Genomic DNA, 15,989 nt, shown 5'->3' with positions numbered 1-15,989 from the left:
AGAAAAGCTCTTCAACTAGTGGAGGACCTGGTTTTCCCAACCCCATACTTACCTGGAAAGCTGACCTCCTTGGAGGTTCTTCCTCTTCCTTTTTTAATTCTTCTTCTTCCTCCTCTTCGCTATCCGTTTCAAACAAATAATAATCTCCACTCCTGACCACTAAGCAAAACAGAATATTTACTTATTTCTTGAAAGAGATATGAGACCATTTAAGGGCTTATTAATGAAATGCCCCCCCTCCCAAAGATATACAAATTTTCCACAAAAGGCCACAGCAAGAGATGTTGGTAGGGAGGAAAAGACAAGAGATGAAGAGAACTCATTCTGGGCTAACATTACATGGTGTTGGCATGGTTGGGTCTACAGAGTGCGAGGCCTTGTCTATATGGTGTAAGAAAACCAGCCACTACTGGGTTCATCTGATAGTTTCTTCCTTCTTCAGTGTCAATTTTACAAGATGCATCAGATCAACTCTGCAGCAACCAGTTTTGTTACCAAGATGGCCAAAATAATGGATGGAAAACTGTTAAGAGTTTCACAATTCAGACAGTTTGGCAATTTGGGTCCTTTAGATGAGGCCAAAGTGAAGTGGAGGACTTGGTGTTGTCTGAAGGGGTCGAGTGTGTGGTAGAAATACCAATCAGGATGATTCAGGATCATGAATCTGCATCACCAACTTCCACTTCACTTTCTACTGTGCAGACCTGGCTCCTCCACACGTGACACAGGGACATGACATATATGGCAAGACATTTGAAAAAAATTCAAAAAAACAAACAAACAACCCAACAACAACAAACACATTGTCATGAGGAGGAAATGGGCAGGTAACATGAAAAAAAGAATATAACCACAAAAACACCACCACCACACTCTGGCTGTTTCTACACGTAGCACGGGACAGACTGAGGCAGGGCAGACAGGGTCTGTACGGTTTAGCACTGGTAGGCTTCTGGTCAACCAGGAGCTCTGGTTGCTTACTAAAGTGTGAGGGGAACCGTACTGACCATAAGACATAAAGCACAAACAGTACGGATTGCCCTTGTCTTGCCTGATATTTTCCCTGCAAGAACATATTGCTGTGTTAAAAGTTAGGAGCAGAGAAAGCGGAAATGTCCAGAGACTTAAAGAAATTTGAGAATCCAATCTTTATCAGTTTGAGCATTATTTTAAGTTTATCAGGGAAAAGAGACCCAGCATATACATTTCTGATGCTACAAGAACATCATTGCAGGAGAAAATATGAATGTTTTCAAGTTATATTCAAGTTTTCAAATGCTGAGGTATCTTTTGGATGACATCACATGATGTCTTTGGTTTTCTCTTGGATTCATACATTGTAAGGTAATGGAAAACCTTGGCTTGTTTAAAATTATTTGCTTGAATATCACTAAACATGGTCAAAAGGTAAATAATTTTGCCCATGATTTCAGACATATGAAGCCTCCATCTGTGAAGATGCAGAGTGAATGAATTGGGCCTTATATCCTTGAACAGAAGCACTATAATTTGTTACTTTTATTTTGAAGAAAGAACCAGTCCCAGAATACTGGGTCGAGGCCCGAGGGAATAAATGCAATACAACATAAGGTAAGAATAAGCAAGAACAAACCAAAGTTACAGCATTACATTTGACAGTGGAGAAGACCATTAAAGTAATGCCTTCATGTAAGCTCAGACATTTGCAGGAAAGTTATATGGATTCTATGTCACATGGTCATTTGGTAAAAACAGAGTATCACAAGATTGAGCATTTTACCCTCATTATAGGCTCTAAAATCAACGATAGCTTAAATTGTATTCAATCATACCTTCTATGACTTTTACTCTTATGGACACAGGGAGCCCAAATATGTGCTCATCTCAAGCAGTCCCAACACTGATTTGATCATTTAAAAAACTATGAATGTTTATGCAAGAAGTAGAATGAACACATTTTAAAAAAAAAAGCAGGAAGTATTTAGGAAAGTCTCCTATTCTTTTATAAAATGTTATTGAAATAAAGGTAGGAAAACCACAGAGAATGTTTTCTTTAGTGCTAGCTGCTAATAAGAAGTAGAGAAGCTTTTGCATATACCCTTGTGAGTTCAGAGAGAGATCCTGCCTCCAGCCTGTGTCCACGAACATATCATGGATATTGATGTCATTGCTGCATTGAGTGTGGAAATAACTTTTAAAATCCTACCACCTGTATCCCCAGAAAGCTGGACCTCAATTTCAGACATTTGACAACGAAGTGAGGCTTACATTGCTTTAGGCAGTACTGTATTGGCACGGGGACATACTTTCCTTGAATGGAAGGTATCATTGAATAGCAATAATGCGATCGTCTGTGTGCACATAGGTATGGAAGTGGAAGGTTTGCCACCTACAGACTATGGTAAGATCTTGACTGCTTGCCAGTAATATGAACAACATAGCGACATTATTGTATCATTGACAGACTTACATGAGGGTATTCCAACTACATATATTCTCGTACTCTGCACCTGCATGAAATATCTATTTAAAAGCCCAGTGACTCAAGAGATCAAAATAAGGGCTTTTAATAAAGTGCTTCCAGTTCTAAAAATAAATTTTGGAACTCATCATGGTCTAAATAATAATTCACATATTCATTCCTTTCCTTTCCTCACAAGCCTGTAAAAGGAAACACATTTTATGAAAAATTTTAACACCATGGTCAGAATCTGATTCCAAACTATGAATTACACACATTCCTGCATTATTGCACCAAGAGGTGTTGTAACAAGGCATGTTTAATTTAATACCAGTCTTTAAGAACTTGATATAATGAGGGTGAAATGAATCAGAAAACTAAAGTCAATAACCTTCATAAGAAGTTCTTTAAATTATTACCAACTTGTAAGATGATTATCAAAGACCATATCCAATTCCTTCCAAAATGCAATGTTTAGATTAAGAAAAGGAAAGACAACTATGATTGCAATGGGAATGAGAAAACATTCAGTATGACACAATTTTGAAATGGATAGGCCTGTCTAAACTAGCAAAGGGCCCTTTAAAAACAGAAAGATAGGCACAGTTTACTTGTGACTTGATAGAAATAGGCTTATAGCACTGCATTATAGGACCGTTAGCATGACGAACATGGCCAATGAACAATAAATTAAAGAGTCACACAGAATTTTGACCTGAATCTTTGTCTTTTGACTTGGCAGCAAATGAAACAAAACCCTTTAAAACTCATGAATTTTTTTTTCTGTATCCATAAGCCTAAAAATTCAATATTTGGGATTAAATTTAATTACATTCAGGTATACTGAGCAAATTTTGTATAATAATTTCTGAAATTGGCTTGCTGATTTTAAAAAATTAATTTGGGGGTGAGAGAAGCCAATATCATATCTCAGTGATTCCAAAATTAGGCACAGCAAAAGATTCGGATCGATTTGACTTTCTAGTGATTCTGAAGATCCTGTTAGTAGAGTCTCTCCCACAGTTGTGCGATGCTGTGGGCCTCCCTGATAATACCTGACTGATCACATTAGCTAGGCATAAAAGCCTAAAGATATTATAAGTAATGTGCAAAATAATTAGTAATTATTCCATAGTCTAACAAATGTAAGAAGGATCAAATCAAAACGGATCATTCCATTCTAAGACCACCCACTGGCCAAAAGTGAGTGTATTTCTTTTGCTAAGCAGAACAAATACAGCCACTGAGTTCCAAAATTCCTCATTCCTCTTTATGATCAGGAGGGAAACAGTAATTCTCTGTGACTATGAAGCTCTGCTTTTCCAAACCACCTTTGCTCTTAATTGGTCATGGCTGAGTTTGCTGGTGGCTGTGCAGCCGTGCCACACGCTGGGCTTTGGATTGGGAGTGTAATTTGAGAGCCTTTAGAAACCGGGAGGAGGAAGAGCGAGAAAGTGAATGCATTTTAAGTGATCCTCATCTTTATATTTGATAAATTGCCAAAAAAACCTTACATGCAAATGAAATCAAAGCTCTGGGGAGAGAGGAGGAGAGACTCATTGGCATCCCCGCCTAGTGCCTTACAAAGAGGGTCACAATGCTTTGAACTGAATGATTATTCTCCCAGAATATGAGCCAAAATGAGCCAAAACTCATTTTTAATAAGGGTTTTCAGCCATAAGACAAATATACATCAGCAGAGCTCTGGACCTCAGAATCAGATAAAACGGTAGCAATTCTTCTTCCCTTTCTGAGCCCATAAATGGTGCTCGGGAGTGTGTCAGCCACATGCTGGGCTTTCTTTAGCCAGCATGGTAACCAGCTGATTTTTCTGGAAGAGTCCATCTCTGGGGCCCAGAGACCGATTTGCATCAGTTTTCCTAAACTCTGACCCCCTATCAAGTCACAAGGATCAAACCATGCATGGAACACACAGGTTATGGGGACGCCTGAATTCTGGTCAAGGATATAAGGGTTAGAATTGATGAAATCATAAGAGGATCAAGAAAACCTACTGGAAGCATGATCAACCCAAGGCCGCCACCACTGCTTTTTTTTGCCCTTGGCTTTCTGTTTGTCTGCTTCTCCTAAAATAAAATATGTCCAAATATTAATTCTTAGGAAGTGAGAAAACAAATTTTGAAAACCATGCTTTAACAACTCAATGGTCAAAATCTAGACAAGTCGCAAAAGTACATCAGAGGTCAGGGAAAGGAACAATACTGAATCTGAAATGTTTACACATATGAGCAAGTTGATTTCACAAGGCAAATACTAAGTGTTCTATGAACATTATGCCACATTTTCACTTCCTTTTTAGTACTGTAGGGCATATAAAGAAACATAAAAAAGAAGGGATTATCTCTCAAGAAGGCATCTCACACTGAATTCTTCACTGAATTAACAGAAAAAAGCATCACCTAAATTTTATAAGACAATTTAGTGGCAAATAATTTGTAAAAATGCATATATTCCAATCATCAGAAATTTCCTTGTGATTATTTTAAAGCATGGTTGGAAAAATATAAGTTTATTGCTGATTAGTAGATGCTATGCACTGGAAAATACCATGCATTATTTCTCCATTCCCTCCAAACAGAAAAGCACGCAAACATTTATAAGAAGAACTTTTAAACTTAATTGGATATAACAAATCTATAATCAGATATAATAAATATATATTTCATTTTCAGTTTCATTGGAACAGACAATAATTGAAGGGTATCTTAGCTACCATTATTCAGATGCCACATAAAATATGCATACATACTTCATTTTTGTATAAAATTTATAGAAACCAAAGACAACAACAGTAGACTGTGTATCTGAAATATCTTCCCTAAAGGAATAAATTAAGCAAATCCATGCTCATTTTCTTCAGAAACACATCTCTGTGAAACAGAAGCTAAGTTATGGGTTGACTAAATTTGTTTTGCTGAAGAGGAGATACTCATAAAATCATGGAGTCATTAAATATGCCCTTTATGAAACAAATACATGTATCCCATTCACAATCAGAAGATAAAACTTGCTAAGTTAAAAAAAAATTGGTAATATTGGCCGAGTAAGAGTGATGTTATTTAACAGCTCTACACATCATCATGCTATCATTCAACGTTAAGCTACTTGAACAAGAGGGAAATGTCTCAACATACTTTCATCATCCTCTTCAGAGAGTTTTTGGATGTCCTGGCCTTCCCCTGATTCCTGGGTCAAGCTCAGCATCCTCTCCTTACCCTTTTTGTATTTCTGTTGCCGGGCTTTGATGCGATCCATCCTGTCAAATAAAATAGCAGCAGCAATGCCAAGAACACACCCAGAGTCATCACATGGTCAGTTAAACTTGTATGGATGTTGCTAAAATCACAGACAAAGCAGCCAACATTTGGGACTTATGAATTTTTTTTTTATCAGCAACAAGTATCTCCTTGGGGATGTCTATATGTGTGTATATGTATACAACCATGTTATTTTGCTAGTCTTACTAATATGGTCATAATTATGTTAAGGTTTGATATACAATACCTTATATCCACTTACACCTTGAACCGTTGCCATTTTGAACACAGTAAATGATGAAATGTAAGTCCTTTATTCTTCTAAGTTTTGCAATTTTTTAAAAATAGGATCTGTCTAGGTCACATAGTTGTGAAGATCCAATGAAAAGGCGTAAAAGTGTGAGAACTGTTTTGTAAAAAGCACATTGCTCCCCAGATGTTCATAAGGATTCTCTTAGACCACATGACTCTTCTATATTTCAAATCTAATCTCTTATCGGTTCTGGAAAGAATGTATTATTGCATCTTTAATTATTGAGTCAGTGCCTTTTATTTTGTCTGCTTATTCAGGAAGCCCAACTATTCAGAAACTACAACGCTGAACTCTACTTCCCAGACGTGCCCTCCTGCGGTGTTCCATTTCTTAATTCAGTTTCTTAAAATTCTGCTCAAATTTTTAAGCTAAGTGCCATTTCTGCTTCCTGCAGCTTAAACAACACTTTTAGCTTCTCTTTTGCAATGATTATTACCTTCATTCTTTTATATTCTGACTTTCTGTCACCTAAGAGGAGTTATTCTTAAACAAATGGAAAAACTTGGTGAAGTGAATGATATTAACAGGTCTCCATAATGGGTAAATAGGAACTCATTCTAAATCTGGGTCCAAATTTGTTACTTCTCTTAGCCTGATATAGATAACTAGAAACAACAATGGCAACAGTTATACCATAACTGCTTATATAACAGTTTCTATTCCTCACATCTTTGATTGTGGAAATAACCATGCCATGGGATGGTGTAATTTATGCTAGCAAACATTTTTGCCTGGGAGAAAGGAGCTGCAAAATGCGGTCAGAATGGAATGAAGGAGTCTCAGCAAACTTGGGGAATTTTCCTGGTGGAGTGATCGAGTCTCTGCTTTCCTAGAGAAAGTGGCTAGGTTTTGATTTCTATGGCCATCCGCTCTTAAACACAGCCCCAAATGAAGTGCTACCAATCCTCAGAAGTTACATTTACAGGTAAAAACTTCACTCTAAGAAAATTCGTTTCAAGGGCTATTTTAAAAATTAACTAATTAATTTGAAAAAGAAATTCTCAAATCTCCTAGTAAAGTCAGTCTATTACTTGATTTATCCAGAACATGATGGTAGAAAAAAAGTCTTGAACTGAATACAGGGAAACAAGTATTTGTATTTGTATTTGTATTTCTAGTACTGCCTCTAGTTTGTTGTGGATTTTAAGTCATCTAATGTCATGGGTCATCAGTTTCTTCCCAGAGAGACTGTATTATAATATCTTTAGAGATCCTTCCAAAGCCAGGACTCTGTATTTATTCCCTTAATCCACAGATAGAATGAACATTTACTCCAACTGAATGGGACCAGGAAAGACCCTGTTTCATTCATTAGCTCATTTAATCTTTATAAAAACCCAGGTAGAATTGTGAACCTCAATTTAAAACAGAAGGCTGAAATTCAGAGAATTGGAATGACTTGCTCACGGTTCCAGAGGAAGCAGTTGAACCAACCAAGACTTGACATTGGTCTTGTCCCACATAGCTCCCCTTTCCACCACATTGCAGCTCTCTTTCTTTTCAACTACTTCCATTCTCAATCCAGTGAGCATAAGCCACCGCCCTTATGCTGAGCACATACCCAGAAGCTCCTTAACACCAATAGGTTTTTCAGGGCTATTGAGGCTCCCTGGGAGGGGAGAACCAGCTGAACAGGATCAGACAAACCACAATTACAAGGAAAGGAGAAGGAGAGTAAAATCAAGCCTCCTTACTGCCTCTTCAGCTGATCCATTGACTTTTTCTCTTCTTCAATTCTTGCCTTTACAGCCTTTACAATTGTGGCCTGGAAAAGTTCAGCCCCTCTAGAGAAAAACAGGAAATAGAGAACAAATTAGTATTTCTATCCTTCTACTTACCTTCCCCTGAAAATGATTATCAAAGGTTAGAAAACATTTCTTTTTGGGCCATTGACTAGATAGAGTCTCCTGGCTGGGAGTGGGATTCCTAAGACCCTGGTATAGGAACTCCTTCCCAGTGGATGAACAGGGCACAGCCTCTCCTGGGAGGGAGTGGGCTGCTCACAACCATAGGAGCTCAGTCAAACAAACAAACAAAAACAAACAAAAAATGGTTTGTGTTTTCTAAGACATTAAACAGAATGCACCCCTTCAAACCTGTCCCACAGAACCTTACATCTCAGCAAAGCATTTCTCATCTGACCTTATTATAGTTGTCCCATGAGGGACCATTGGCAAGGAGGAGTGAGTTCAGATTAGTTTTCTACTCAATGAGCAGAAAAGGGTATGGAGTGAGCTTGGCTTCCCTAAGGAAAAATGCAAAGTTGGAGTTCAAGCGCCATCACTGGGATGTTCAGATTCCTGCCTCTTTGCTTCTCTTCTTCCTATCCTTCCATTCACTTCTGTTTGTTCTCACTTTTTTAAGCCAACTCTAGGGTCCCCATTGATCTATTTCATCAGCCTCTCTTAATATGTGCAATTCTGGTCCATTGTCATTGGGTCACATCTGCTTGGTAAATCCCGAGTGGGTAGGAAACCAATGGTGTGCCTGCCCTTCGGTGGGCTGTTGTCAGAGGTTCAGAAAAGGCGTGACTGGGCACATTATCAGCTGACCCCTCATAGGCCCTGGAAATTCTTCTCTGTAGTGGCTATTTAAAACTCTCTACACTTTTCTCAAATCTGGAATTCTGTCAAAAGCTTTTCACTCCTAGTAAATAACCTAGTCTCCCACTTCCTGGAATGAACATAAGTCATGAGGCAACAGTTTGCTCAGCTGCCTACCACCTACCCTGTGGACACCGTTTCCTGCATGGACAGTAAGAGAGGCGACATCCTCACCTGCAGCCTGCCCGAGCTCTGGTCCTTCACCCCCCTGTAGACTGAGGGGCTCCATACTGCCCTTTCTTCCTTTTTCTGCATTCTCAGCCTTCCTGCTGCCACCAGATCCTCCTCAGAAGTATGTAAACATGCTGACATCTTACTAACCTTAGAAAAAAAATCCATGCCCACTGCACAGTTTTCCATCACTTTCCACAGCCTCCATCACTGTCCCTGCATGAATATCTCACGGCCACTGTCCCCAAGTCTTTCCCTTCAACCTCAGCTCACTGGTGTTGGGCTCTGTTCCCCAAGTGTTGAGGTCACTGCCTTCAGTGCTCAGTTTTCAGTCTTGTGTTTGTATGTCCTGTCTGCTGGACTTCCGCCTTGAAACAGCCTTCCTCAGGCTCCTAATGCACCATGCTCTTTTAGTTTTCCCTCTTCCTTTCTGGCTCAGAGTTGCTGGTCTTCTCTGCTCATCTCTTAAATGTGGATGCTCCCCAGGGTCCTCTTCTCATTCACATGCTCTTCAACCACTCACCTGCTCTAAATCCATCTGTGTCATGATGACCCTCAGTCCATTTCCACCTGCAGACCTATCTTCCCAGCTCTCTGTTAGACTCATCATGGGTTTAGTTTCACAAGCCCATGAGCCCTACAAGTCCCTGGTTGTGGTCAGCATTCTCCCAGCCTAGAGCTTCTCGGCTTCTTTACATTTGGCATCGGCACCACCCTTGGCTTCAGCCAGTATCCAGCCATATCACCCTCTATCCTCCTTTCCTTTCCACCCCCACCTCCCTTCCTTCCAATCAACTATCCAGTTGTGCCAATTTGACTCTTACGTATCTTCCTATTTTATCCCATCCTGGTCAGAGCCACTGTCTCTGTCCTGGATCATCAGAGCAGCCACCTACCTGGTCCCATGTCCTTCACAGCACAGGCAGAGTGGGCTTCTGAAACGCAACTATAGCCACATCACTCCCTGGCTTCTTTGTATCTGTGGGATCACTTCTTTATAAGACCCGTGATAATCGGACCTCTCCCTATCTCTCCAGCTAACTTGTCATCACTCACTATCTTCACCCTCAAATTTCTGTGTCTTGGCCACGCTGAGCTTCTCAGGGTTTCTTCATCAAAGCTTCCCCTGGTAAGTTCACTTGGGCTGTGTCCCCTGCCTTCCTCCTCTGACTCCTGTTCACTCCTCAGGCTGCAGCTTAGAATGGAAGCTGCTTTGGTTCCTGCCCCTTGCCAGTGGTTATGTATCCTTGATACAATTCCCACAGTTTCTTGAATGTCCCCTACCATCACACTAGTCACAAGCACTGTGTTTGCTTGCTGATATGTCCCTCTCCCCACCAGCTCTGTGAGGGCAGGACCAAGCAGCCACTTTCTTGGAACAGAGTGGCAATGAGTATATCAATGAATGAATGAACGAATGAATGCCTATTCTTTGGAAATTCTGTTTATTATTAAGACATGGCTTTTCTTTTGCAAGCACAAGCTGTATTCCAAACCAAAGAAATCGGTTTCCATAATATGAGGAATATGTTTTCTAAATAATTATGACAACTCCAAGGAAAAGATACTGGCTTACTATTATGTTCTGGATGTGTAAGGACCACATGCTTGGGAGAAGGAAAAAGGCCTATTTATCCACACAAATACCTGCTGCTCTATGAGTAAATAAAACTGCTGTTAGGATTAGATGGCATGGACAAATCCCCAAAAAGAAAGAAAAAGAAAAAAAAAGGACAAGACATTGGGCTCTATAAAACTGATGTCCTGGGGGTTAGAAAAACAATTTTAATGGTAAATTCCAGGGTCAATCTTGTACATAAAATGAAGTCACTGTTCATCTATATAGTGAGGGCTTAGGGTACCACAAAGCTCCTCAGATTAAATGTAGGTCCCCTACTGAAAATTCTTTCTACTGGGCTCCAAGTTAGTTAACAAAGGCCAGGAATCGCTTCCCTATAAATGGACTTCTGAAATAAACATTTTGTTTATCCTGGCAGAGGAAAAGAATAGTCTCCAGGAACACTGGTGGTATAAACAGAAGTGTGTTAGTCTAAACCACAAATCAAAATGATATATTTTTTGGAAATTTCATATGATACAAGCTGATGTTTATCAGGTTATTTAGCACCACAGATCTGAAGGGATCTAGCAAGGCTGGTGTCTCTGAGACAGACACAGCAGTCTAGGGCACTACGACCTCATCTCAATTTCATTCCCTTTAATATCTAGTTTTCTTCCCAGTCTTTTCCCCAAAACCTACAAGATCGGAGCAAAAGCTGAAAAAAGGGTGGATGGAGTTCAAGAAGATGACAGCAGTAATGGAATAGAACCAGTGGCCCAGAGAAAAAATCAGGTCACTGGGGGGAAAGATTGAAAGGATAAGAAAAGATAGATAAGGGGGTTTAGAATGAGCCTGAAGTATCACACTCAACCTAAGGTCTGAATAATAATACATAATTGTGTTTTTCTCCATTTTCAGGAGTTTCTTCTAAACACAGAGTCAGAGAAGGGGAGTGTGGGCTAGTCTCTAGACCAACATGGCTTGTGTTACTGCTTTGGCTAAGGCCAGAATGAGCTACGTCTAGTGAGGCACTTTGTGCCCCGAAGGCTCTAGACAACCAGTTGTCTTTGACCTTCCATAGTGTCCCAGATCCTTTTAAGTGTGATTCTGAGCCAAAGTCTTTCTTGTTACTCTTCTATTTTAGGTTTTAAAGGTCTTGTGCTAAACCCTTCTTGGACTGGTTTTCCTAGAAGGAATTTCTTAATTTCTTTTTTTTTTTGGCTTTTTATTTTTTTTATTATGTTACATTAATCACCATACATTAAATCATTAGTTTTTGTTGTAGTGTTCCATAATTCATTGTTTGCATATAACACCCAGTGCTCCATGCAGAGCGTGCCCTCTTTAATACCCATCACCAGGCTAACCCATCCCCCCACCCCCCTCCCCTCTAGAACCCTCAGTTTGTTTCTCAGAGTCCACAGTCTCTCATGGTTCGTCTCCCTCTCCGATTTCCTCCCCCTTCATTCTTCCCTTCTGGCTATCTTCTTCTTCTTCTTTTTTAACATATAATTTATTATTTTTTTTCAGAGGTACAGGTCTGTGAATCAACGGTCTTACACAATTCACAGCGCTCACCATAGCACATACCCTCCCCAATGTCTATCACCCAGCCACCGCATCCCTCCCACCTCCCCACCACTCCAGCAACCCTCAGTTTATTTCCTGATTTTAAGAATTCCTCATATCAGTGAGGTCATATGATACATGTCTTTCTCTGATTGAGTTATTTCGCTCAGCATGATATGCTCCAGTTCCATCCACGTCGTTGCAAATGGCAAGATCTCATTCCTTTTGATGGCTGCATAATATTCCATTGTGTATATATATATATATATATATATATACACACCACTCTTCTTTGTCCATTCATCTATCAATGGACATCTTGGCTCTTTCCATAGTTTGGCTATTGTGGACATTGCTGCTATGAACATTGGGGTGAACATGGCCCTTCTTTTCACTACATCTGTGTCTTTGGGGTAAATACCCAGGAGTGCAATTGCTGGGTCATAGGGTAGCTCTATTTTTAAATTTTTGAGGAAACTCCACACTGTTTTCCAAAGTGGCTGTACCAACTTGCATTCCCACCAACAGTGTAAGAGGGTTCCCCTTTCTCCACCACCTCTCCAACATTTGTTGTTTCTTCTCATCCATTTTTGTCATTCTAACTGGTGTAAGGTGGTATCTCAATGTGGTTTTGATTTGAATTTCCCTGATGGCTAATGATGATGAACATTTTTTCATGTGTCTGTTAGCCATTTGTATGTCTTCTTCAGAGAAGTGTCTTTTCATATCTTCTGCCCACTTTTTGACTTGATTATTTGTTTTTTGGGTGTTGAGTTTGAGAAATTCTTTATAGATCTTGGATACCAGCCCTTTATTTGTAGTGTCATTTGCAAATCTCTTCTCCCATTCTGTGGGTTGCCTCTTTGTTTTGTTGACTGTTTCCTTTGCTGTGCAGAAGCTTTTTATCTCAATGAAGTCCCAAAGGTTCATTTTTGCTTTTGTTTCACTAGCTTTTGGAGATGTATCTTGAAAGAAGTTGCTGTGGGCGATGTCAAAGAGGTTACTGCCTATGTTCTCCTCTAGGATTTTGATGGATTCCTGTCTCACATTGAGGTCTTTCATCCACTTTGAGTTTATCTTTGTGAATGGTGTTAGAGAATGGTTGAGTTTCATTCTTCTGCATGTGGCTGTCCAATTTTCCCAGCACCACTTATTGAAGAGACTTTTTTCCATTGCATGCTTTTTCCTGCTTGGTCAAAGATTATTTGACCATAGAGTTGAGGGTCCAAATCTGGCTTCTCTATTCTGTTCCATTGGTCTATATGTCTGTTTTTGTGCCAGTACCATGCTGTCTTGGTGATCACAGCTTTGTAATATAGCTTGAAATCGGGCAACGTGATGCCCCTAGGTTTGTTTTTCTTTTTCAACATTTCCTTGGCGATTCGGGGTCTTTCTGATTCCATACAAATTTTAGGATTGTTTGTTCCAGCACTTTGAAAAATGTCATTGGAATTTTGATTGGGATGGCATTGAAGGTATAGATTGCTCTGGGTAGCATAGACATTTTAACAATGTTTATTCTTACGATCCATGAGCATGGAATATTTTTCCATCTTTTTGTGTCTTCTTCAATTTCTTTCATGAGTGTTCTGTTGTTCCTAGAGTATAGATCCTTTACCTCTTTGGTTAGGTTTATTCCAAGGTATCTTATGGTTTTTGGTGCTATTGTAAATGGAATTGTTTCTCTAATTTCTCTTTCTACAGTTGCGTTGTTAGTGTATAAGAAAGCAACTGATTTCTGTGCATTGATTTTGTACTCTGGCACATTACTGAATTGCTGTATGAGTTCTAGTAATTTGGGGGTGGAGCCTTTTGGGTTTTCCACATAAAGTATCATGTCATCTAGGAAAAGAGAGAGTTTGACTTCTTCTTTGCCAATTTGAATACATTTTATTTCTTTTTGTTGCCTGATTGCTGTTGCTAGGACTTCTAGTACTATGTTGAACAATAGTGGTGAGAGTGGGCATAGTTTCTTAATTTCTTACGGGTTCTACAAGCAAGCTCAGGCAACAGCACAGTGAAATATTACTTCCAGACAGATTTTTTAAGAGAAACCACTTGATTCCATGGCCTGACCTACCTCGAAGCCAGGATCTGTGAAGCTTTTATATCAGCCACAACATGTAGGAAATAGTAACTCATGAAAACTCTTCTTTGCAGGAGAAGGAAGGCAAAACATATACTGTCCCAAATAATTCCTGCTTCACCACTGGGTAGTTTACATGAGGAATCATCATCAGCTGGGGTAAAAAAGTAGAAAAAAAAACAAATTAAAATTAACATCCATTTTCATTTTCATTTTATAATATCTGTAGCACAATCAGACTTGAGGAATCCCACAGGCATAAGAGCGACATTCTGATGCATGGACTCACTTATGGATGCGTTTATTTACAGGCAAAGATACACATTTCAAATCCAATATCAACGTTGATTCATAAGACTGACCACAAGTGACCTCTTGACAGTATAAGGCACAGGAGGGTCTCTTTGTCAGGGATGGCTCTTGAGTGTTTCTCTCTCTTAGAGGGAGAGAGATCTCTTTCTCCCTGAACAAGGGCCATGGAGAAATAATGTCTGTATGTCCCAATGCCAGAGGCAATGCTCTGATACAAACAAACAAACAAAAACAAAAAACAAAACCACCTCTTCTGGCAACAATGATCTGGGGTAACCAGAAGAGCAGTTAACACAGTATTGTCTATTAGAAGAAGAGGTATCAACAAACATCTTATCCTAAATCAGAACAAATTCTCCGTTACTCTTCATCCTGGGCAAAGCATAGCCTGGATTGGAAACCACAGGGGGGAGAGTGTCATGTTCAAGTTTCCCCATCCTGGGTGCCAAGGAGGACTGAGCATGGTGTTATCCTGGGTCATGGTGCAAGAGGCAGAGGGATGGAAATGGAAACTTCTGGAACTGTAGAGACCCTGAAGGTCCTCCCAGTTGTTTTCCTGAGTCTGAAGCGCCCTGAGCTTCCTGAGGAGAGAAGGACCTGGAAGCCAGAGGAACTTTCTGACAACCCAAGATTCTAGCGTCAACCACCACAGGCCTGTGGCCTTCTGTAACCCTTCCTAATATAATTCAAAGAAGTTTGGGGAGTATAATGGGCCACAACTAGTCCCCAGACCTGCCAGAGTCTGAGAAGTTTCCAGAGGATGATCAAAGATGCCTAGAATAGGAGCACTTCATGTTATGGGCGATAGATTCATAATGAACTACAGTCCTACTGCCTTCATCTAGAAGTCGAATTGACTGTCACTGTTTTCTCTTTTCTTTATGTGCTTTGGCTCAATTTTAAAATTAGAACAATACAACCATCCTTTCTCTCTGTCCCTACACTTCCAAATTTGCCTTGCATACTTACGCATTTTATAGCCTTTGACAGTGCAGGCCAGGCTGAAAGCTTGGATCAACCAGCAACTATTCTGAACCAATTTTTCAATGTATCCACATGCTCCTATCTGAAAAACAAATGGGAGTGGCAAAATGTGAAACTCTATGCCCAGAAGAAGAGGTTGATGCTTTGTGATCCTACTCTGTGTAAGAATTCACAAAGTCTCCGTACCAATGATTCCAGGAGATACCTGTAGAACCTAAAATCTCAGTCACCATGGGATAGTGCACTTGGTGCTTTAAAAGCACCATGATTTCCTTGGGGAAATAAACCCCATGAGTAAAGGCAGAGTCTTTAGTGTGATGATTTCAGCACTTAGAAGCACCTGTCTTTCCATAGAGAAAATCTTGGACTTCTGTAGGAACAAGCCAAACGTTGATATCAAATGGGTGAACAATTACCCCCAGGACTTTGATTTTGGTATAGTTATTCTCTCACAAGATCGGACAAATTAAACCTACGCTGTTTGCCGGGAGATCATCACAAACATCAGCTGCATGGCATTCTTAAAACAGGAAAAGAACACGCATTTTGAGCCTTTTTTGGTTAATTCTCTGGGCAAAGGAATATTCTTTATTGATTGGCATGTCGTTGTCTCTCTCATAACAATGATTTATGTTAAGTTCACATGCTGAGGGGGAAGAAGTTTAAACAGAC

The 15,989-nt window shown here is 39.8% G+C and overlaps 1 protein-coding gene across 1 annotated transcript in view; it reads right to left on the bottom strand.

Moving 5' to 3' along the window:
- PIEZO2 (piezo type mechanosensitive ion channel component 2) overlaps positions 1 to 15,989 on the bottom strand; it is a 541,878-nt gene that overhangs the window by 65,992 nt on the left and 459,897 nt on the right. The window contains exons 28-33 of the mRNA XM_073888032.1: positions 15,303 to 15,399; positions 14,016 to 14,175; positions 7,726 to 7,815; positions 5,596 to 5,717; positions 4,456 to 4,527; positions 53 to 159 (exon numbers count right to left, since the gene is read on the bottom strand). Of these exons, the coding sequence (XP_073744133.1) occupies positions 53 to 159; positions 4,456 to 4,527; positions 5,596 to 5,717; positions 7,726 to 7,815; positions 14,016 to 14,175; positions 15,303 to 15,399 (648 nt within the window). The remainder of the gene's footprint in view (positions 1 to 52; positions 160 to 4,455; positions 4,528 to 5,595; positions 5,718 to 7,725; positions 7,816 to 14,015; positions 14,176 to 15,302; positions 15,400 to 15,989) is intronic.

This window comes from Callorhinus ursinus, unplaced genomic scaffold (assembly GCF_003265705.2).
Source record: "Callorhinus ursinus isolate GAN/ISIS: 27379988/994484 unplaced genomic scaffold, GSC_fseal_2.0 scaffold86, whole genome shotgun sequence".
Taxonomy (NCBI): Eukaryota; Metazoa; Chordata; class Mammalia; order Carnivora; family Otariidae; genus Callorhinus; species Callorhinus ursinus.
This window is presented reverse-complemented; position numbering and strand designations above follow the sequence as displayed.